Source organism: Gekko japonicus, unplaced genomic scaffold, assembly GCF_001447785.1.
Source record: "Gekko japonicus isolate JY-2015 unplaced genomic scaffold, Gekko_japonicus_V1.1 scaffold42, whole genome shotgun sequence".
Classification (NCBI taxonomy): Eukaryota; Metazoa; Chordata; class Lepidosauria; order Squamata; family Gekkonidae; genus Gekko; species Gekko japonicus.
Genome location: NW_015165831.1, coordinates 1742053 through 1763516, shown reverse-complemented (window position 1 = coordinate 1763516; position 21464 = coordinate 1742053). Strand labels below are relative to the sequence as shown.

The 21464-nt window shown below is 46.1% G+C and overlaps 1 protein-coding gene across 1 annotated transcript in view; it reads left to right on the top strand.

The window, feature by feature from the left end:
- SMG5 (SMG5 nonsense mediated mRNA decay factor) overlaps positions 1–21464 on the top strand; it is a 39751-nt gene that overhangs the window by 4195 nt on the left and 14092 nt on the right. Inside the window, exons 3-12 of the mRNA XM_015410800.1 lie at positions 1864–1987; positions 3611–3767; positions 7737–7826; positions 8293–8382; positions 9971–10049; positions 11350–11475; positions 15804–15872; positions 16398–16606; positions 17511–17648; positions 21372–21463. Coding sequence (XP_015266286.1) covers positions 1864–1987; positions 3611–3767; positions 7737–7826; positions 8293–8382; positions 9971–10049; positions 11350–11475; positions 15804–15872; positions 16398–16606; positions 17511–17648; positions 21372–21463 — 1174 coding nt within the window. The remainder of the gene's footprint in view (positions 1–1863; positions 1988–3610; positions 3768–7736; positions 7827–8292; positions 8383–9970; positions 10050–11349; positions 11476–15803; positions 15873–16397; positions 16607–17510; positions 17649–21371; position 21464) is intronic.

Here is a 21464-nt window from a genome sequence, read left to right as displayed (position 1 = left end):
TTCTTGACCCATATACAGGTTTCTCAAGAGATATGTGAGGTGGTCTGGTTCTCCCATCTCTTTAAGGACTTGCCATAGTCTGTTATGATCCACACAATCAAAGGCTTTAGTGTAGTCAATGAAGCAAAAGTAGATCTTTTCCTGGTACTCTCTTGCTTTCTCCATAATCCAGCGAATGTTGGCAATTTAATCTCTAGTTCCTCTACCTCTTTGAAACCCACCTTGTACTTCTGGCAGTTCTCTATCCACATACTGCTGAAGCCTAGCTTGTAGGATCTTTAGCATGACTTTGCTAGCGTGTGAAATGAGTGCAATTGTGCGATAGTTTGAACATTCCTTGGCATTGCCCTTCTTTGGGATTGGAATGTATACTGACCTTTTCCAATCCTGTGGCCACTGTTGCGTTTTCCAAATTTGCTGGCAAATTGCGTGCAGCACTTTAACAACATCATCTTGTAAGACTTTGAATAGCTCAGCTGGAATACCATCACCTCCACTAGCTTTGTTGTTAGTAACGCTTTCTAAGGCCTATTTAACTTCACATTCCAGGATGTCCGGCTAAAGGTCAGTGATTATACCATTGTGGTTGTCAAGGACATCGAGGTCTTTCTTGTATAGTTCTTCTGTGTATTCTTGCCATCTTTCCTAATCTCTTCTGCTTCTGTTAGATCCCTACCATTTTTGTCCTTTATCATGGCCAGCTTTGCATGGAACGATCCCTTGATTTCTCCAATTTTCTTGAAGAGATCTCTAGTTCTTCCCATTCTGTTGTTTTCCTCTATTATTTCTCATGGTACAGAAACTCAGAATCCTGCCTTAATGAGGAGGCCACATGGTTCCTCCAGCAGAGGATCCTGCTGGTTCACTGTCAGTTCTCACCATACAGGAAGCCAGATCTTTTTCTACAGAATGAAGTTCGGGAGCAGCCTGACAAATACCATGTACAAAAGGCACTAGCCCACTTTCCTGGCTCACAAATCCCCCCTCCCAATTAATCTACATCTTACCTGAGACCTGACCAGCAAGAAGGCACTTGGTACTCATGGTGCTGACTAGAACACATGCTGTCTAACCGGGTTCAACTCCAGTAGCGCCTTAGAGACCAACACGGTTTCCAGAGTATAAGCTTTATAGTGAATGGAGTTTTGACTCTCAAAAGCTTGTATCTTGGAAATCTGGTTGGTCTTTAAGGCTCAAATCTTGCTCTGTTACTGTAGGCAAACATGGCTGCCCACATGGAAAAACGTCTTCTCACAGATGGCTTCAGTAATTGGGAGTAGATAGTCTAATGAGATTTGCAAGGCAAGTTAATTTGGGCTTATCAGACTGTTTTGTCTCAAAAGCTGTGATAAATACTGAGATTCTATTGTTGTATTGATTGACTTGAACTCTGTCTTAACAGTGGCAAGGTGGGATATATAAAATAAATGCATGCCTAGATGAATCATCTTTGGCTTATCAAGAGCCTGAATGTGGGAGAACCAAGGGTTCCCATACAGCTTCCTTCCATGGGGCTTATGCAGGTGAATTCTCCAACAGATGATGCCCTAGCTCTTCCAAAGGCTTCTCTGTCTGAGCTCTTGGAAGCAGTTCCTCCTTGCCTTGGGTGACCAGGCAAATTATTTATTTACCAGCCAGCATGGAGATTTTTCTGGCCGCTTGGTCCATTACCATCCTTTTGGAAATCTTTTTTGTCACAACTAGGTTTTTGCGGCAAAGATGGGTAACTTCAGACCATGCATGTGTCCCTGTTGTGGTGGGTTGGGTTAATGGCTTGAAATGGCTCCGTTGGCCAAGTTTATAGTATAATGCTCCCTCCTTCTCTCTCCCCCCCCCCCCCCCGCCAACAATTTCCTTCCTCAGGCTACGTGAATTATGTGTGAAGCTGATGTTCTTGCACCCGGTGGATTATGGGAGGAAAGCGGAGGAATTGCTCTGGAGGAAAGTTTACTACGAGGTCATCCAGCTCATTAAAACAAATAAGAAGGCAGGTTATCATTACCTTTCTTTGTTCTAAGATGGGCTAGATTGATACAATTAACATAAGGGGCAGAATAGGCTGTGGCAGTGGTTGTTAAGCTTGGTCTCTGGATTTGATTGCAGAACACACACAGTAGCTGCTGGTATGGTCCTAATCACAGGCATTCTTGCTCCTTTTATATGAGTAAAGAATGCTGCAGGCATGGAAACCAAGGAGTAGAAGGGTGCACAAATATTTTTTGCCTGCAGGGCTCCCTTTTCCCTCATAGTAGGTCTTCTGGTTCTCCTTGTTGCTATTGCTGCAACTGCCCTTCATTGGTCCTTCCACTTCAGCATTCGCTCCCGCAGGTGGCAGTACCACCCACCCACCCCTGCTTCAAGCAGTCCTAAGAAAGGGTAAAACATCCTTTCTTTCCATTTTGGTCTAGTTCTGATGGAGGTCCTCAATTTGTGTCTGAGCTGTTTCAGTTCAGACTGCCAGCAAAGACTTGAATGAACCAATGCCTCTGTACAAAAAGTATTCTTTTGTGTGCATTCTTTGTTCATAGAAAACTATCATGTCAAGGTGATATTCTGGCTTAGTTGTCTTCTCCTTGGTGTGCTAGTTATGGGGGAGCATTCAGACATGCAAATTCCTGTTTGCAGTCTGGAGTGGTCATGGGTCCTTAATTTTTCGGCTTATTTTACCTGCCGAACTGTTGCTTGTGTGTTGCCCAAAAGCCTCTGGTTTATGGAGAGAACTTGGGGAAAGATTGTGTGTTTGTCTTTGCACAGTTTGGAGCAGGTGCAAGAAGTGCTTTTTCACTGCTGGCTCTTGAAAGTGCCCTGTGGGAAGCATCCTTTCCTTTTTCTGAAGTTCTGCAGGAAGGAAAGGAAGTGACTGTTGCTCTCCTCTGCCATTGGGTTTTTCCTATAGATGGAAGCAGTGGGAAAGTACTGCTGGTGTCTTCTGCAAGTGCTTCATTGGGGAAGAAATGTAGTAGTTCTACTGCACTTAGGAGAGAAACGCACAATTCTCTGTAGAAATTCTGGCATTTCTAGTAAAGGCCAAGGAGCAGAAGAAACTGCTTCTGTTCAGGGAGAACAGTGAGTCCCCATATGATGGACTTTTGGAGGATGCAAAAAAAAATGCTCCATATCTCTTTGGAAGAAAGGAATGGTTTTTCTTCTGCAAACATGGCTTTTACCGGAAGCACAGGAATTGCTAGTTGAGTTGATTTAGGAGCCCTGCAAGTGGTACAGCTCAGTTTGGATTTACAATGCTCCCTCTAAACTGTGGAGTCTTGTGAGCAAATATTCTACTTTGTGAGCTACTGGCATTAAAGTTGTGAGCAAGAAATTTGGCTAATGTATGAATGTGTTTGCTCTGGAGCCATCTTTCCTGAGTTAAGACGAAAATGTGTGAGCTGGAGGCTAAAAAAGTGCTTCTAAGGTGGTCATGTGTGGGACTTGCAGCCATCAGCCATCTACTACTACACAGCTATCAGTAAACTACTACCACCTGGTGCATATGTCAAAATTGTTTTAAGAAGGACCAAAATACAAGTAGATTATTGCTGAGTAAATTGGGGACTGTGCTTGTCCTGCAAAAGTATTGTGATTTTACTTTCTCTTTTTCTCCATCCCACAGCACATTCATAGTCGCAGTACCCTGGAGTGTGCCTACCGTACTCACCTTATTGCTGGCATCGGGTTTTACCAGCACCTTCTCCTCTACATTCAGTCTCACTATCAGCTCGAGCTCCAGTGCTGTATTGACTGGACACATGTAACAGATCCCCTGATAGGTTAGTATGCATGTACTGGTGTATTTCACTGGCTCAGAGCCTACAGAGTAAACGCATAAGGATGTGAGTGGATACTGTTGCTTTTCTCTTTTCCCCCTCTTCCTTTCCCCACTAGCTCCCCAAGACCTGGGTTAAGCCCTAAAATACTGATGCTGCAGTTGTGGGATTTGAGGACATGTGTTGAGGAGCGGGAGCTGGGAAGAGACTGCTCCTGTACCTGTGGAATTTTTGCTGACATGAGCAGAAGGGAAAGGTGATGGGGAGGAGGGCTGGTTCTCTTGGACTGCCTAGTTTTTTGTTCACGCAAGTCCCTCAGCCTCAAGCAACCGTGTGGTGGAGGTCTTGAGAAACTGCTAGGAAAGGATGGGAAAGAAGTGCACCCTGATGCTTTTGCATCCCAGGATCTGAGCCTTTTTATTATACGTGCCAATTGACTCCTTCCGGTATGCTGTCTGCTCTTCCTCTCTTGGGACAGGCCTGGCCCAGGTTAAGCCCCAGAGAGCCTGAATACCACTTCCTGCAAGCAAAGGATCTTCTGGTATGAGGGCACCTCCTTTCCTTGGGATGTTAGGCAGGGACCCATCACCCTGGTGGCTTCTGCTCCTCAGAATGGACATATCTGAAGTTCACAGTTCCCTGGCTCTGCTGTTAGCTTGTGCATGTAGTGATTTATCTGAATAAGAAAATCTCACATGTTTGAATAAGCCAAGTACTAGTGCTAAGGTTGTAAAGGTAAAGGTTCCCTTGCTCAAAAGCCAGTCGAATCCGACTCTAGGGTTGCAATGCTCATCTCCGTTTCAAAGCCGAAGGGCCAGCGCTGTCCGAAGACGTTTCCGTGGTCATGTGGCCGGCATGACTAAACACCAAGGCGCATGGAACGCTGTTACCTTCCCACCGAAGTGGTACCTATTTATCTACTTGCAATTTCTTGCTTTCGAACTGCTAGGTTGGCAGGAAGGTTGTACATACCTGGAAATTGATTAGTGATGATTGGAATAAAAAGTATACAGCAGAAGGCTGGTATGCAGAAATGTTCAATGTTATATGTTAAATGTTATATGTTGGGAATCATTGGAAACTTTGTGCTGGAGATAAGAAATAATTGACTGCTAATTGAATGCTGATGTGGATTTATTCATGTTTCCTTAAATTTGGGCTCAGTACAAGCTGAGCTGGTATAGTGGTTAGGAGCGCGGGCTCTAATCTAAGAGAACCGGGTTTGATTCCCCACTCCTCCACATGCAGCTGCTGGTGTGACCTTGGGTCAGTTACAAGTTCTTTCAGGGTTGTTCTCAAGGGCAGTTCTCGAGAGAGCTCTCTCAGCCCCACCTACCTCACAGGGTGTCTGTTGTGGGGAGGGGAAGGGAAAGGAGATTGTAAGCTGCTCTGAGACTCCTTCGGGTAGTGAAGGGCAGTGTATCAATCCAGTCTCTTATTATTACTATTATTATTTGGTTCCATGTTAAATGGGATTTTTTTGGGTTGTTAGTTGTTAATTCTGCATAGCCTTAGTTTAGATTGTACTGGGCTGGATCCAAGAAACTAAACAGATCCTTCCCATCTGCATTTCCCTGCACCCCTTCCTTCCTTCCCCCCCCCCCCCCCCCCTAAGCTGTACCTGAGAGCCCTGGGATCTTCAGGAGTGGTGTAGGGGACTGTGCACAGATGGGAAATTATGAAAATTTCTTTGTGAGAGCTGAAGTGCATTCTGCTTGCAGAAGGGCACCTTTGAATCCTTCACATTATAAGATGTTTAGAATTCTCTATAGGGTAGAAATTTCCAATATATTTGAATGATGGTTGGAGAGAGCTTATATTTGACTCGATGCTGTTCTGAGCCTTTTCAGTGGACATATTCAGTTCTTGAACGGTGGAAGTCTATCATTGCCTTGTGTCTTGTCTCCCTGAGTGATGCGCTAAAAATCTGGTGTCCTTGGCAACCGTTGCCGTGAGGATCTCATTGATATCACTGCAGAACTGATGGAGTCCTTCAAATGACTTCCAGACCAGGAGTTCTTTGACACGTTGAATGCATTTTTTATGGCTGAGCTGCTGAACAGTCTTTGTGAATTTTAACTTCTTTCAAAAGTATAATTTATACCCAGAAGCAGGTGGGAGAGGTGTCCACTCTACTGATAAGGTTTTAGGGGTGATTTGTTCATGCAACTTTCCCGATGGTCTCTTAATTGTAAAGTGTTTAAAAAAGGTGGTGGGTGAGAATAAAGTGTATACATTTTATACCCTCGGCCACTGCAGCCATTTAATACATTTCACACTTTGCCCATGTTCTTGTGATTAGTCAGACGTGGCCTGCACTGCCTCTGTGTCTCCACACTGGTGAAGAAGGGACAATACATCCTGAGCAGAGCCACAGCCCTCTTTTCGGCTTGAGAAGGAACTCTCAGCTGGAAAAAGCTATAGCTGCAGTTTCTGTTTCAGGCAAACTTGACAGTATAAAAGTGTCTGTTAGGTCCTGCTGCAGCAGTGTGTACAAGGTGAAGCTGCCAGATGGTTGGTCCACTAAGCCTAGTATCATCTCCTGTGGCAGCGGCAGTCCAAATCCTAGAGTCGCCTCCTGGGGTCTTCTCCACTGCCCAGCTATGGTTATTCTATTTTCCTTGGACAAAACTTGTCCTGGATATGAACTTTGACCTTTCATTCTTGAAGGAATACTCATGTCTGAGCCTGGCAACACAGTGAATTATTCACAAGGCTGCTGGATCAGACCAAAGGTGTATCTAGCCCAGCATCCAGTTTCCAGCAGCGCCAGGCCTCATGCTTCACGGACGCTTATGAGCACGGCATGAAGGCTGCAGCCTTTCCCTGTTGTTTGTCCCATGTAACACTGCCTCAAAACACAAAGGTTCCTTTGAACAACCATTGGTGATAGATCTGTCTAAACGAGTTCCTTTGCCACATCTTGTCATAGTGAATTCCGCAAGCAAATGTCAAGAAGCATTTCCTTTTTGTCTTCCCTGAATCTATAGCCAATCAGTTTCATTAAGTGACCCATAGTGTGATATAGATGAGCGAAGCCTCCCTTCCTCCCTGTGCATGAATTTATGAAGCCATCAACATGTCCTCTTATTTTTTTGGGGGGGGGGGAGTTTTGGAAAAAAGAAAACAGCATTGCTTTTCTACCCTCATAAGGGCCACCAAGGCGGCTAACTAAAACATACTTAGTAAGTCACATCTTAAAAACCCTTAAAACCAACAGAAACGTATCATTAAAACAATTAAACCTAGAGCTAAAATGCACAGACAGAAAACATAAAAACGGATTATTGTGAGATCAATTATCACATCAAGTTTGCAGGGCTATGTGTACAGTAAAATCGCAGGCACCAAAACGTCTGAGAAGAACCTGAGAAATGTGCAGTGACATAAGTGTGTTGCTGATTTCTTGCATTATTCTAATAGCCATGGGCATGGGCCCAGTGCTCCCTCTAAGCTGAGTTAGTGTGAGCTAGCTCACAGTTTTTTAGTCTCTGGCTCACAGATTTTTTTCTCAGCTCAGGAAGGATGGCTCCAGAGCACACTGATCTAATGCAGTAGCCAAATTGCTAGCTCAGAACTTTAATGCCAGTAGCTCACAAAGTAGAATTTTTGCTCACAAGACTCCACAGTTTAGAGGGAACATTGCATGGGGCTACGCAGAGCATGGCTCTCAAGCTCCACTTCTTGTCCACAACAGGGTCTCGGCTTCTTTAGGAGTACTGTCCACGAATCATTTCAAGCTTGGCTTTTCCTTTGTTAAGAACAAGACTTGAGGTTCTTGCTACAGCTGATTCCACCACTGCATGGTCTGCTTGGGGGATCACGGAAATGCTTGTGCTTGGCTATGCGGGCAAGGGTTTTCGTGGGTTGTTGTGTGAGCATGCTTGGGTTTTGCACATGGCTGCTGAAGCCAGCTTTGTGTCCTGATTGTACAGCTCATCCAGGTTGTTTAATTACTTATCTCTTGCCTAGGCTGCAAGAAACCCGTGTCTGCATCCGAGAAGGAGATGGAATGGGCTCAGATGGCCTGCCACCGGTGTCTGGTTTATCTTGGGGATTTAGGTGAGAGCTGGTGTGTGTGTGGGGGGGTAAATGTTTAACATGTCCAGGTTCTTGGCTAAACAGTGGGCACCCTTCTGGTCCTGACTTGCAGGGAAGAGGAGAAGCAGACTTTCTGGGTTATTAGTAAGTAAATGGCTTGGGCTAATCCACTCTCTCATGGAGACTCTCCAAAGCCTGAGCCTCTTCCAGGTGTTTTTGGGTTCTGGCAGCAATAGAGTGGGAAGGTTCTAGTGCTGTGTGTAGATATTATTTGGGATTTTACTTTGTTTTAATGAAGCTGTATTTGTTGCTTTAAACTTGCTTGCTGCCTAGAGGAGCAAATTTACAGAGCTCTTTGAATAAAAGTTCATAATTTCACTTGCCCATCAAGCCTGCCAGAATGTTGCAGCATTGTGCTGACTCAGCAATTCAAGGCCTCTGCTTTATTGCGAACCGTAATACTCTTAACACGGGTGTTCCTTTTCAGCTCGGTATCAGAATGAATTGGCAGGTGTGGACACAGAATTGCTGGCCGAGAGGTTTTACTATCAAGCCCTTTCTGTTGCACCACAGATTGGTAAGTGTGGAGCCTGAATTTCTTTCTAAAAGATGATTTATTGTAATGCTGGGAAGGTTATGGGGAGGTGATAAGGAGGCTGTGAGAAGTAGGATGTAAGCAGAAAGAACCCTGGGTTTTCAGGAGGCTGTTTTGGTGTAGGGCGAATGGGTAACAAAGTTGCAAGGGAGTTACGAAGTTAGTCTAGTGCAAAGTATTGGAGAGTTGATGAGTTGTGCATTTAGAGGAAAGGGAAACTGTTTTACAAGTTTGAGCTGAAACCGTCTTCAGTCCTGCTTTATTGCCTATGAGCTACTGAAATCTGTTTACAAAAATAAATAAATAAAATCCTCTGAATAAATTCACGGGCAGCAGTCGCAGCATGGTTTCCACATGGTGCCAGGATCAACAGGCAGAATTTCCTGCCTCACCCTTCCTTGATCGCCACCCTTTGTCATTGTCTACCATGCTGCCTGTCTGGCAGTGGCTCCTGCCGGGGACAAGTTGTCACTTGTTTCTTTTTCTGAGATGCAGGACTGGTTTCCAGTCTAGCCCCTGGCGTATCCTCTTATCCCAAGGACCCCACTCAGCTTTTTGCGCACCTCACTTGCTTTCCTATCCAAGTAGGCTGTAGAATGAGGGCCTCTTCAAGCCCTTCCTCTCCCGGATGAACAGCCCCAGAGGCTTTCGACTCTTGAGTACTGCAGTTGTTTAAACTCCTGTTCAGGATCCCAAAGCAAGACAGAGGGCTGGGGCGTCAGCAGCTGAGGTGCATAATAAGGAGAGGAACCTGCCGATGTTTCTTTGTGTTCATTCTGGATAGGAGGGGGGATTAAAGATCCCATCAGCTGTGTCTCTGCTCAGGTAGGAGTGTGTCAGACTGTAGAGCCCACATTCCTGGCCTATCACCCCTTGCAGAATAATGTCCCCTGTTGGGGCCCCATGTGAGCAAGCTCAGAATATATCGGGATTTATGAAGCAGAGTAGGTGTGGAGCTGGTCAGTAACCTATAAAAAAAGGTAAAGGTTCCCTTGCTCGAAAGCCAGTCGAGTCCGACTCTAGGGTTGCAGTGCTCATCTCCGTTTCAAAGCCGAAGAGCCAGCGCTGTCCGAAGACGTTTCCGTGGTCATGTGGCCGGCATGACCAAGGCGCACGGAACGCTGTTACAAGCTGTACATATGTTTGAAAACTAATTAGTCAGCTACATGGGCTTTACGTTCATCATCCATGTTTCGACAAGGTCTAGACTTGTTCAGACCGCATATGCCTAATAGCCCAGCAGCAAACTCTCTGGTTCTCCTGTCCTGTCACTTGTGGGTTCTTGAAAGTTCTGCCTCCTAGCTGCGCCCAAGCGAGGCAGTATCTTTCTTGCCTGGAAAGGGCCTTCCCTCGCATCCCTTGCTGGATACCGGCTCCCTCCCAGTCTTGCTAGACTGTTGCATCAATATGAGGGGGGTGCTTTCCACCTTGAAGTTTCATGTTTCAGAAATACTGAATCCTGTGCTTTGCAGGCAGGTTGTAGTGCCTTGCATTGACTAAATGTCCTGTTTCGTTTGGACGTATGAACAAATACAGGTAGCCTCACTCTCACTTTGCCTTGTTACATTAGGTATGCCCTTTAATCAGCTGGGGACACTGGCTGGGAGTAAATACTACAACGTGGAAGCTACCTACTGCTACCTGCGCTGGTGAGTTGCTTCACACAGAGCTCCCTGGGGAAGGAGGAGCGCATTCATGTCTGCCTGTTGCCCATGGGCCTCAGAACTGTTTTCTTTGTGCAGCGTTGTTGGTTGTTTTTCTGCTCTGAATACAGCTGTTGGGGGCAACAATCCCTGGAATGCTGCTCAGGCAGCTGCCTAACCTGACCGGCCTGGATGATGGCCCCTTGGTCACAAGTAAACAGGCAGTTTGTAAGATCTTGCTGCAAATTGGTGAAAAGCAGAAACATGCAATTGGTGCTGTATGTATGTTCTGCAAGTGTGCCATTCCTCTTATTGGGTGTCATATTGGGTAGCCAGAAGACTTTCTGTTTTTAAGTTGAAACACAACGCCGCAAACGGATGTTTCTGGCCTCTGTGGCTGAGCTGAGGTCCACAGGGTTTTAACTGTGATTTCTAAAAAAGCATTATCACTGGTAGTCACCACCAGTGTCTTTCTTTCTCCCGTAGTTTCTTATCTTCTCAAGACCCTTGCCTATCCCCTTGAGTGTTCTGGCACAAGGAAGACATGGGATCACTAGCAGTGGGGGTCTACAGGCGGTGAACGTTAGAATGGCTTCCTTTCTTCTGCTCTTTTCTTTTTGGTTCCTCAGAGTGTGAGAGAGACCCTTCCCCTGAGTCTGTTTGAGTTCAGTGAGAACTTTGGGGATGGGGTCGCTATTGGCATCTGGGTTTGTGGAACCTTGTAATTTAGGGCCTCCCTGCACACTACATTTCTGTGTGTACCCTCTCCCAAATCAGATGCTCAGTGGGATGCCTAAAAATCTTTGGATTGAAGAGACACGCTTATAAAAATGTAACGAGTGCCTTACTGGCCCTTCTAGATCAGAATCCTGTTTTCACAGCGATGACCAGTTGGATAGTTCTGGAATGCTGACATGCAGGGTGTGGGGAGACATCCCTTCTGTTCGCCCGCCAGTATCTGGTGTTCAGAGGAGACTGGGTTGATTTGAGTGAAATTTCAATGGGGAAGGTTTGGCTTTCTTGCTGCGTCATGTGAGAATTGCCCATATGCTTGAAAACGTGTGGGCAGTGAAGCTGTAGAAACCCAAAGGGTGGTTGAAAAAATATTCATGCCTTGCAGAGCTCTCAGTTCTTCTTTAGGGATGTGACATATGAAAGAACAAGTGTGTACAAAGCTCTTTGGATTTGTGTTAATTCTGTAGTTTGTGGAGTACAGCTCTTCTGACTTAAAGAAAGAAAAGGAAATGGAGCAGAAGGCTAATGAGAAATTAACAACTCTGTTTTGTGGAACCCTTTGCCTGTTCAGTATCCAGTCTGAAGTGTCCTTCGAAGGTGCTTATGGGAACCTCAAACGTCTCTATGACAAGGCCGCCAAAATGTATCACCAGCTGAAGAAATGTGAAACCAGGAAACTGTCACCAAGCAAAAAGAGGTAAGAGCCTTTCATGATCAAACTTGGAATTACCAAAACCCAAGACCGTTTCAGACTCTGGTTGGCTTGTTCAAAGAGAAGTTTAGTGGAAAGAAGCTGAAGAATCCCCAAATACTAGCTCACATGGCTGTTTGCTCATCCGTGGTCTGAGTTTGGACCTCCAAATCATTTTATTTGACAATCCCTCCACAGCTGTCCCTACACCCTTGCTAAACTTCAGTTGAATTGTGCATAGTCAAAAGTTTATCCACAGTTTCATTTGTACAGAGAAACTTTTTTAGCCTGTAAGAAACCAATTATGTGGTGCATTTTCCTGGATTTTCTAATTCTCTGACTGCGTTTGTTAGAACTCTGAACCGTTTACTACCCGATGGCCCTGACCATATTATGGATTCTGCTGTCTGAGTAGCAGAGTGTTCAGTCCCATGACCAGGAAAGTAGAGCGCAGTATAGAAGCTGGTCATCCTGTATGTAAACACAACAGGATTACTACCCTGAATTTTTCCGTAGAGAAACACAGGGACCAGTGAATGAGTAGCCCATGGCAAATAAGGTGTGTCTCTGAAAAACGCACAGGAATTGCTTGTTTTGTGTGGATTGCTCTGTCTTATAATAACCTGAATCTTGTCCCTTTTTGCCAAAGGGAAGGAACATACTTCTAAAGTTCTGTGATGTTGCCTGTAAGAGTGGACGCATGGGGCGAATGCATTCCTGACAGTAACCTTATTCTGGTATGCCAGGATGTTTTGCTGTTCTCTTGGCCACCATAACCAAGCCCTGTTGTTCACATTTTGTGGATAGGAATGAGCCCAGAGGGCCCTTCAGCTCATGCACTTCCTGTCCCCCTTCACCTGGCCCACAGCTCAGGAATTAGATGCTTCTGCTTTCCTGACAATAGCAGCTTGTCATTCTGTCTGAACCAGGGGTGGATTGCAGTGTTAAAACCACTTCTGAATGACTATTGTATAATGACAGCTGCTGTAATTGCTTTCTTTCCTTTCTTCTTTCTGACTTATGTAAGGTGCACAAATTGGTTTGGCCCCTTCTGTTTGGGATATGTTTTGGAGCCTTTTGTAAAATGTAACTTGTGAGGAACTTGTGTTTAAACAAAAATAAGGAGTTCTGTAAAACACAGTAAACCAGCCCAGGCAATAGTGCAAAGACTGCTCAGCTCAGACCTGGCTAGTGGGGATGACGGGCAGGTGCTCACCTGTCACCGCTGTCTGAGTCCAGGCTGAGTGGCCCCACCTATATCCATTGCCACTGGCTGGGGTCCAAGACAGGCAACTTTTTTAGGACTGCTGGGACTCCATTTCACTTAGCTTAGTCCTGGGTACCAGATGCCCTCCTGGGCAGCAGCCCACTGGGAAGTTGAACGGACGATCCGCTGCTAGTCTTAGCCATAAGACTGTTTTCTCTCTTCCACCCGAAACTGAGTTTGCAACTGACTTAGTCCTAGTTGGGAGGGAAGAGAGCAAACTGTAGTCTGGGTTTTAGACAGAAGGGCCATCTGTGGTTTTCAAAAAAAGAAATCTATGCAGAGCTGTGTGCCAAGGAAGAGCAGGAAAGCAGAGGGTGCTGCAGGCTGGTTGCTATGATGACACATCACCATTTAAAGGTTTTGGCTGAAGCACGCAAAGAAATGGCCTGGCCAGGAGAGTGTGTGGCAGGGGGCACCTTAGGGTCAGTGCTGCTAAAAACTACCTTACCAGCTGTAGCAGGTTTTCTTGTGGTGTGTAAAGTTCTCAGCATTTAGAGACAAGAGTAGGCAGGGGGATTCTGTGAGGTGGTAAGTCTCAGAGCGGCTTACAAACTCCCTTTCCTTCCTCTCCCCACAACAGACACCCTGTGAGGTAGGTGTGGCTGAGAGAGCTCTTGTGAGGACTGCTCTTGAGAAAGCAGCTCTGAGAGAACTATGGCTTGCCCAAGGTCATCCAGCAGGTGCAAGTGGAGAAGTGGGGACTCAAACCCGGTTCTCCCAGATTAGAGTCCGCACACTTAACCACTAAACTGATTAAATGTTGGGCTTTGCTGATCCAGGCCACATCTGCACATGTTGCCAAATAAGACTGCAGGCTCCTGTGGTGTAAAGCGGAATACGCCACTTCAGGCTGCATATAGAGGGTGCCATTTTGGAGTGATCCCAGATGTGAAAAATCTAGTGCCTGAGGGGGAGTTGCTAACCCATCCCATTCTGTGTGTGTCACAGAAGCATTTGGAAACCTCCAGCTGTGCAGTCTTGCCTCTTTATTTCCACTTTTTCCCGCTGCATATGCAAACTAGGTGAGGGTGGGAACCAGCCACAGCTGCAGTTCAGACCCTTATTTCTCCTCTTCCTTCCAAACTAGAGAACTTGTGCTGCTACATACCAACTGAGCTGTGGGGGGAAGCCTCAAGGTTATCTTGTCCTCGAGGTCTTGCAAGTCCAGGGGGCTTGCTCAGTGACTGACACATTTTTATGCAGGTGGACAGAGCCAAAGGAGGGCAAGGTGGAAATCTTTAGAGCAAAAATGAAAACAAAAACCCTTTGTACAAGCAGTCTAGATTCTTCAACCAGGGTAAATTCAGTGCAGATTGAGGACATTTTACGAGATTTGTGGAGCAGCAGCTTCTTACTTTGCATAGTATATCAGTTTTCTAGTTGTAAGGAGTGGTCATTTACGCTCCAGCTCCAGGAAACCTCCTTGAGTTCCCTGGCATCAGGAATTGCACCGGGCATTGCCCCACGTGCTTTCAGATACATTAAAAAGCAGCAAACATCCGGACCTTGTTTGTATTTGATGTGAAAGCTGAGTTCTTTGGGAAGCTACACTTTGCCCTGTGTTGTGTTGTGTGTCCCCACACCGTACTCCTGCAGAATTGCAACACATACAAAGCCTTGGAAAAGGTCTGAGGCTGAGCTGCAGGAGCAGGAAAAGACCTGGAGAGTCTGCCGCCTTTTTCTAATTAAGGAGCCAAACTACGTCAGCCTTCAGAGCCACAAGGGTTGGCAAAGAGGCAGTATAAGGGAGCCCGTTTGCCCAAGTGCAAACACAGAATTTAACATTACTGATGATTGACGTCTTGATTAATAGTCCATAAACATTCTGTATTCCAAACACTGCTTGTTGTATGCCCTTTATTAGGAAATGGTGTCCACAAGATCTCACAACGAAGTAATAAATGCACACAGGAGCACCCTGTGCCTTCGTTGTAGAGCACTGGCAGAAATCTGTGCATGGTTTGCACTTGGATTACTGTTACTATCATTTCCCTTTCTGTAAAGCATCTCCAAGAAGACAACTCAGTCCAAAAAATCTTTTCCAGCCATTCCCTTCGCCTGATGGTTATTCTGGCACCTCACTTCTCCAATATACCTTACCTGTAATATTTCGTTTTCTTTCTTAAAAAGAGCTATGCTTGGTTCTGTACTGTGAGCTACATCTGGCTCTATAGCCACAGTTTCCAGACCTCTGATCTAGTATGGCCCTGAGACCTGATGGGAGTTCTGCTGCTTTGGAATATCAGCTTCTCCTTCAGTAGAAGAGATTATCACAGGATGTGTAACACCTCTCCCTTTGCTTTGGAAGCAGGGCTGTGCACTTGAGCTTGGTCCACCCCAGGGGGAGGCCCTGCTCTGAAGGAAAAGGGTTTTCACGTGGCTTCACTTTTGTGCTAGCGGTCCAGCTGGAATCGTGGCTTACTGGACAGTGCAGTCAGGTGGTGACAAGATGCCTATTTGTGGCTCCATCTGAGCCATACGACAGAACCCCTCGCCGCACATTCCCTGTGTTTGTCACTGTGGCAAGAACGGGGCCACACAGAGGAGTGTAAGGAACTCACATACTACTAAATGGCAAGGGGGCATAAGCCTTAAAAAAGCATCAAGCTCATTTGGCTGCAGTTGATGATGTTTTGTGAAATTTCAGGGGAAGGGCAGGTGGTGAATGGTCAGCTACCGAGTTGGTTTTTTTTTGCTGTCAAGTCGTGGTTGATTTATAGCAACCCCGTGGGGTTTTCAAGGAAAGAGAGATGTTCAGAGGTGTTTTGCCATTGCCTGCCTCTGCATACGTACCCTAGACTTCCTTGGTGGTCTCCCACCCAAATACTGACCAGGGCCAACCCCTGCTTAGCTTTTGAAATCTAACAAGACTGGGCTATCCAGGTCAGGGCAGTGGGGCCTTTAGTGTTCTCACATATGGCACTTTACCTTCTGTACCAATGATGCCCAACTGTCCCCCTTCTCTTGCTTCTATACCTCTTCTGTGTGATCCAGCCACTAAACCCAGAGCAGTGTCCGCTAAGTGTTTACGATGTGCTGTTCTCTGCCTTCCCCCCCCCCCCAACAGGTGCAAAGACATTAAAAGGTTACTGGTGAGCTTCATGTACCTGCATAGCCTCCTGCAGCCGAAGAGCAGGTAAGGGCTTGGAGTCTTTGTTTGTGTATAAACTTGAACACATGAAGCTGCCTTCTACTGAATCAGGCCATTGGTCCGTCAAGGTCAGGGAGTAGAGCAGCATAACACAAATTGAAACCTGGTACTTTTCCATTTGAAAAGTGCCTAACAATCTAGGATGTCTTTCCATCGGGCAGAGCTCCTTACACCACTAATGGTACGTTTTGGTTGGCTGTGTTTATTGGGTCTCCTGGGTCTGAAAGTGTCCTCTCCTCGCTATGCTGACATGCTGCTGTTGGTGTCACTTGTCCCCCCCCCACACACACTTTTTGGGTCCTGCTTGATAGGTGTACTGTGGGGAGCACTCTGCTCCCCATTTAAACATGTTGCATTATTGAACTTACCATGTGTGTGAACAGCTCCGAACTGCCTGCATCCTTCAATGAGAAGAGGCGCACTCTATCCATTTGGACTCTGCTTAAAATTCTGCTTGCAATGTTAAAAAAAATCCTCCCGGCTCTTTTCCTTCTGTCCCCCGACACTTAGTTCCGTGGACTCTGAGCTTACATCTCTCTGCCAGTCAGTCCTGGAGGATTTCAACCTCTGCCTGTTCTACTTGTCCTCTTCACCCAACCTGAGCTCTGCCAACGACGACGAAGAGGAATGCGAGAACGGCTACTCCTTCCTGCCAGACCTGCTCATCTTCCGCATGGTCGTCGTCTGCCTGATGAGCGTCCACAGCCTCAAGAGGGCAGGTCAGCAGCATGTCCCTGTAATGCGCGCGTCGAGGGAAAGGGCAGGGTGAACTCCAGAATAGCGCAGCTGCTGTCAGCACGCTACTTGCAGGTGCCTGAGCGCTTGCCTGTTTCTATGGTCATTTTAGAGGTCGGCACCTCCGAAACCTTTCAGACAACAGAATTGAGGGTGTGGGATTGGCCTTCAGCCAATTGCATTGCGGGGAGAAGAATCTGAGATAGTCAGAAATCCTCCTAGCGAGTCTGTGGGCATTCATAGGAAGCTGCCTTATACAGAGGCAGGCAATCTATCTAGCTCAGTTGTTGTCTCCTCTGACTGGCAGCTGGTTGGCCACTGTGTGAACCAGGATGCTTAGACAGAACACTGGTCTGATCCAGCAGGGGCAGTTCCTGTGACAGCAAGTCTTCAAAGGCTTTGTCGGGGAGGTCTCTCCCAACAGCCGCTGCCTGAGATCTTTTAACGGTAGATGCCAGGAACCGAACCTGGGAGCAACTTGGGTATGCGAAGCAGGCTTCCTCCCACTGCCAGAGCTGTTCCCAGGGGAAGCTTGTCTCCCCCCCAGGATAAAATTTATTTATAAATAGCTGGGCTGTAATAACTGGTGGGTGGTGTGCGCATTTCTGTATACAGTGTGTCCAGATATTCATGCAGCTGGAAAATAGGGGTTCCTAAGTTTACACAAAGAGCTTTTTAAATCTTTGGCCGTTGGCTGCAGTAATATCTGAATCTTGATCATGTGGCAAACCGTAGGGAGTTGGGTCTTGCAGTGGATATGGATGTGTACACTGTGGAGCTGGAGGCTACAACAGAGCAGAGTCTTGTGTTTCCCCATCCCACCATTGGCCTCCGGGGCTCCCTTCCTCCACTGCAGCCTGTCTTCCCTACTGCTTTCTCTCTCTGCAGGCTCCAAGCAGTATAGCGCAGCTATTGCTTTCACGCTGGCTCTCTTTTCACACCTCATCAACCACGTCAACATTCGCCTGCAGGCAGAGCTGGAAGAAGGCGAGAACCCAGTCCCAGCTTTCCAGAACGACGGTGCAGGTAAGGGCCAGGGGATCACCTGGGGAAGATTCTTAAACTCTCCCTTCCAATTCAGCAGGCAGCCCTTCATCTCCAGGTTATCTGCTCACAGCAAGTAAGCAGGGCCATATCTGCCAAGAGCCTTTGTGGCTAGGTGGAGAGGGGCGGCCCTTCTGATGCTATCATGTGCACCTCTCCCAAGCACTGGAGCTTCTTGTGTCAAGAAATCTGTTTCTCTTTTTTTAAAAATATATATTTATGTAATAAATTGCATAAACCTCTTGATCTCAGGGACAAGGGTCATTTCACATACATGCGAGTGTTGCTGCATCTGCGCTGCAGACTTAGGCTGGTTTAAGTCATCCTCTCCTCTCAGGGAATGGTTGTTACCAGTGGAGAAGGACATCTTTGAGTGAGTTTCTCTTCCAACTAAAGGCCCGTTCTTTCCAAAGAAGGCAGAAGGAACCCTAGCAGAAATCTTAGCAGCTCACCAACCTGCAGTTTTCAGGATTCTTCGCAGGAAATCAGGACAGTTAGTGGTATAAAGCAGATACAGTTTTGTAGTGTAGATATGTTCAGTAAGCAGCATATTCCCGGCAGGCCTCACTGGCTTTCCTTCATTCCATGTTTCTTCTGACATCAAGGAATTCTTTAAGGGAGATGTGAAAGCTGTGCTTCCTAACCCTTTGGTTTACCTTGTCTTCTCCTATGTACTGTTGGGAGAAAAAGTCTGAATGTGTCCTTCCAGTTTTTGAGATTTTTTTTTTAAGTGACATTATGCTTCGTTGTTATGTTTTTGCAACATATAAAAATGTGGCAGGGTTACTTCAATCTACACAGAATAGCCTCAGAGGCCACCTGAGCCCCTTCCTGTTGCTTTAAAACCCTCACATAAGGTTCCACAGCTGCAAGGCTGGTGAATTGCCTTGGTCGATGTCATTTTCAAACATCTCTCTGTTGGGTTTTGTGTAACAACGAAGGTGACGTTAAGCTCCTTTAAGTCATCAAGCGCTATTGATCTAACAGAAGAGGATTATAACAGCCCAGCACAAGATTACTTAGAGGTCGGCTTCTTTTTAATTAAGTCTTAGCATGTAACTTCTTAACCTTCTTGGCAGAAGCCTGACCTTAGAGGCTCAAGTTATCCAGGCTTTACAGGAACCTAAAACCTCTCCCCTTTAAACAGATTGTAAGAGAAGAAAAGTTGCCAGCATCCTCTCAGCAGAGCAAGTTTGTTACATTTGTGTTTTTTCAAGCTTTCTCTGCTGTGTGTTTCAAAATGAACAAAACCCACCACCATGCCTAAATAATCCAAATTACTTGACAAAGCTGGATTTTGTGACTCATATCAATTAAGCAGATTTGCATGTTCTCTGCATAGAATGCTGTGTTTTAAAATTATTTTACTGATGTGGAGAGGCAAAGAATACCCCCCCTAGTCATTCAACTGCCACTGATTTAAGATTTGGAGTAGACCTTGGTTCATATCCTCTCATCCCTTCAGTCTTATTGGGTTGCCTTGGGTTAGGGTGAAAGAAAGGATCTTGCCAGTCTCACAGGATAGTGGAGAGGATAGCATGGTGGTGAGAACCTGTGCACGCCACTACCCTGAGCTCTTTGGTGGACAGACGGGATGTGAATATAATCTGTATGCACACTTGGAGGGGTATGTAGTGTCAGGTGCCATTGTTAACTCATGCCATAATAACAGCATCTTAAATACACAATAGTTTGCACAGTGGTCGTATACTATAAAGCTGGATTTTGTGACTCATGTCAATTAAGCAGACTTGCATGTTCTCTGCATAGAATGCTGTATTTTAAAACTATTTTACTGATGTGGAGGGGCAAAGAAATACCCCCCCTAGTCATTCAACTGCCACTGATTTAAGATTTGGAGTAGACCTTGGTTCATATCCTCTCATCCCTTCAGTCTTATTGGGTTGCCTTGGGTTAGGGTGAAAGAAAGGATCTTGCCAGTCTCACAGGATAGTGGATAGGATAGCATGTTGGTGAGGACCTGTGCACGCCACTACCCTGAGCTCTTTGGTGGACAGACGGGATGTGAATATAATCTGTATGCACACTTGAGGGGTATGTAGTGTCAGGTGCCATTGTTAACTCATGCCATAATAACAGCATCTTAAATACACAATAGTTTGCACAGTGGTCGTATACTGGCTACTGTTCTAGAGTAATAACCCCAGGAGCCCTGGGATCTAAAAAGCTTGCCCCTGTCATTAAGTTCCTCATCAAAAGTGGCTTAGGTTTTATGTGCTGTAAAAATAATTTCCTCCATGGTGTGCCTGCTGGGTGGGATGCTAAGCTTGGACCTGGGTTCAAAGTCCCACTCAATCTCCGAGCTTCCCAGTGCTTTCTAGTGCAATTTGCTCTTTCTGACTAGAATACCTAATAGTACTAAATAGTTTAACATTCAGAGCTTTTCTCACATGCACATTCTCGGTGATGCTCACAACATCCCTGCAAAGCTGGTCAGCATTTGATTCTCCTTATTAGAAGAGGAGGGGTGTGCTGTGAAGAAGAGTGGCTTGTCTGAAGCTGCCTATGGAATTCATGAACTGGATGGTCAGCCATGAACTTACAACTCGGTCCCAAGTATGTTGACTCAAAAACATATTCCATCAGTGTCAATAGGGCTTGCTTCTTGGTTGCAGTCTTATAGTCACTGCACTCTAGCAGCTGTGGTCTACCTCACTGGGTTGTTGTGAGGCTAAAATTGCCCACCTGCCACATATGCTACTTGGAGAAAGGGGTATGATAAATAATAATTACAGGGGAGAGCGTTTCTCTAATTTGGAGTACAGCTTAGGTCTTCATCATATGTTTTGAACATTTTCTGTTTGAAAGGGTGCGTTGTGAGGATATGAAGCTCACTCACCACCCTCGTCTTCCTTCCCCCATGTCTATCCTGTTTGCTGCATTGGCATTGTTCCTTCCTTTGTTTATTTATCTCATTACATGCCTGGCGATGGACAAATTTAAAATTATTAAAACCATAAGCTATATGTGACATATTATACACAGTTAAAACAAGTGGCGAGTTTTTGTTTTGTAGTTCCCTCCCAAATCTGGATTGTGAGTGTTTCATGGGCACAGGGAGGGAAGAACTCACAAGGAGTAGGAGATTCAGGTCGGGCAGGGTGCCAGCCATGATGTAAATTGTTGCTGTCCTCAACCAAATGCCTTTGAAATCTTCCTTCCTGTAACAGGGAGGTTATACACTCTACGTTAGCTTCATTTGCTTGCCACCCGCCCGGCATCACAGGACAAAATTTCATTGGTTTGCCATGCTGTCTTTCAAGGTGCCTGGGAACAAGCATTGGCTGCTCTGGCTCCCAGAGGAAAGTAATGGGAGACACTGAGGACAGTGGCCTCAGTTTGCAGCCTTACTGAGCAGAGACTTGAGCCCCCTGAATTGTTGAAATGGGGGGCTGCTGCTGCTGCTGCACTTCATGTTATAATAAAGTTTCATACAGGCCGATCCCCTCCCGGTCCAGCCCAGCCCTAATAGAGCTAACGTCTCCTCCCCAAGCCTTAAACTGTGCATCTCCCAAGCACCACCATTGCTGAAACCACTTGGGTGTCTTGTTCCACTTAATGTCTACTCTTAGTGTTAAGCTTGAATTTGGCCCAGATATCTTCTGCAGACTGGCTTAGAAGGATTGTTTTATGATGATGGTTGTCCAGGTTTTCAAAAGTTGTCTTTTTGGGTACTCTTCTCAGAGGAGCCGGAGACCAGAGAGTCATCCATCTCCGTCGAGAGAGAAGCTGAGGCCGACCTGGCCAACCACCGGCCCAGCGAGGAGCAGCGGAAGA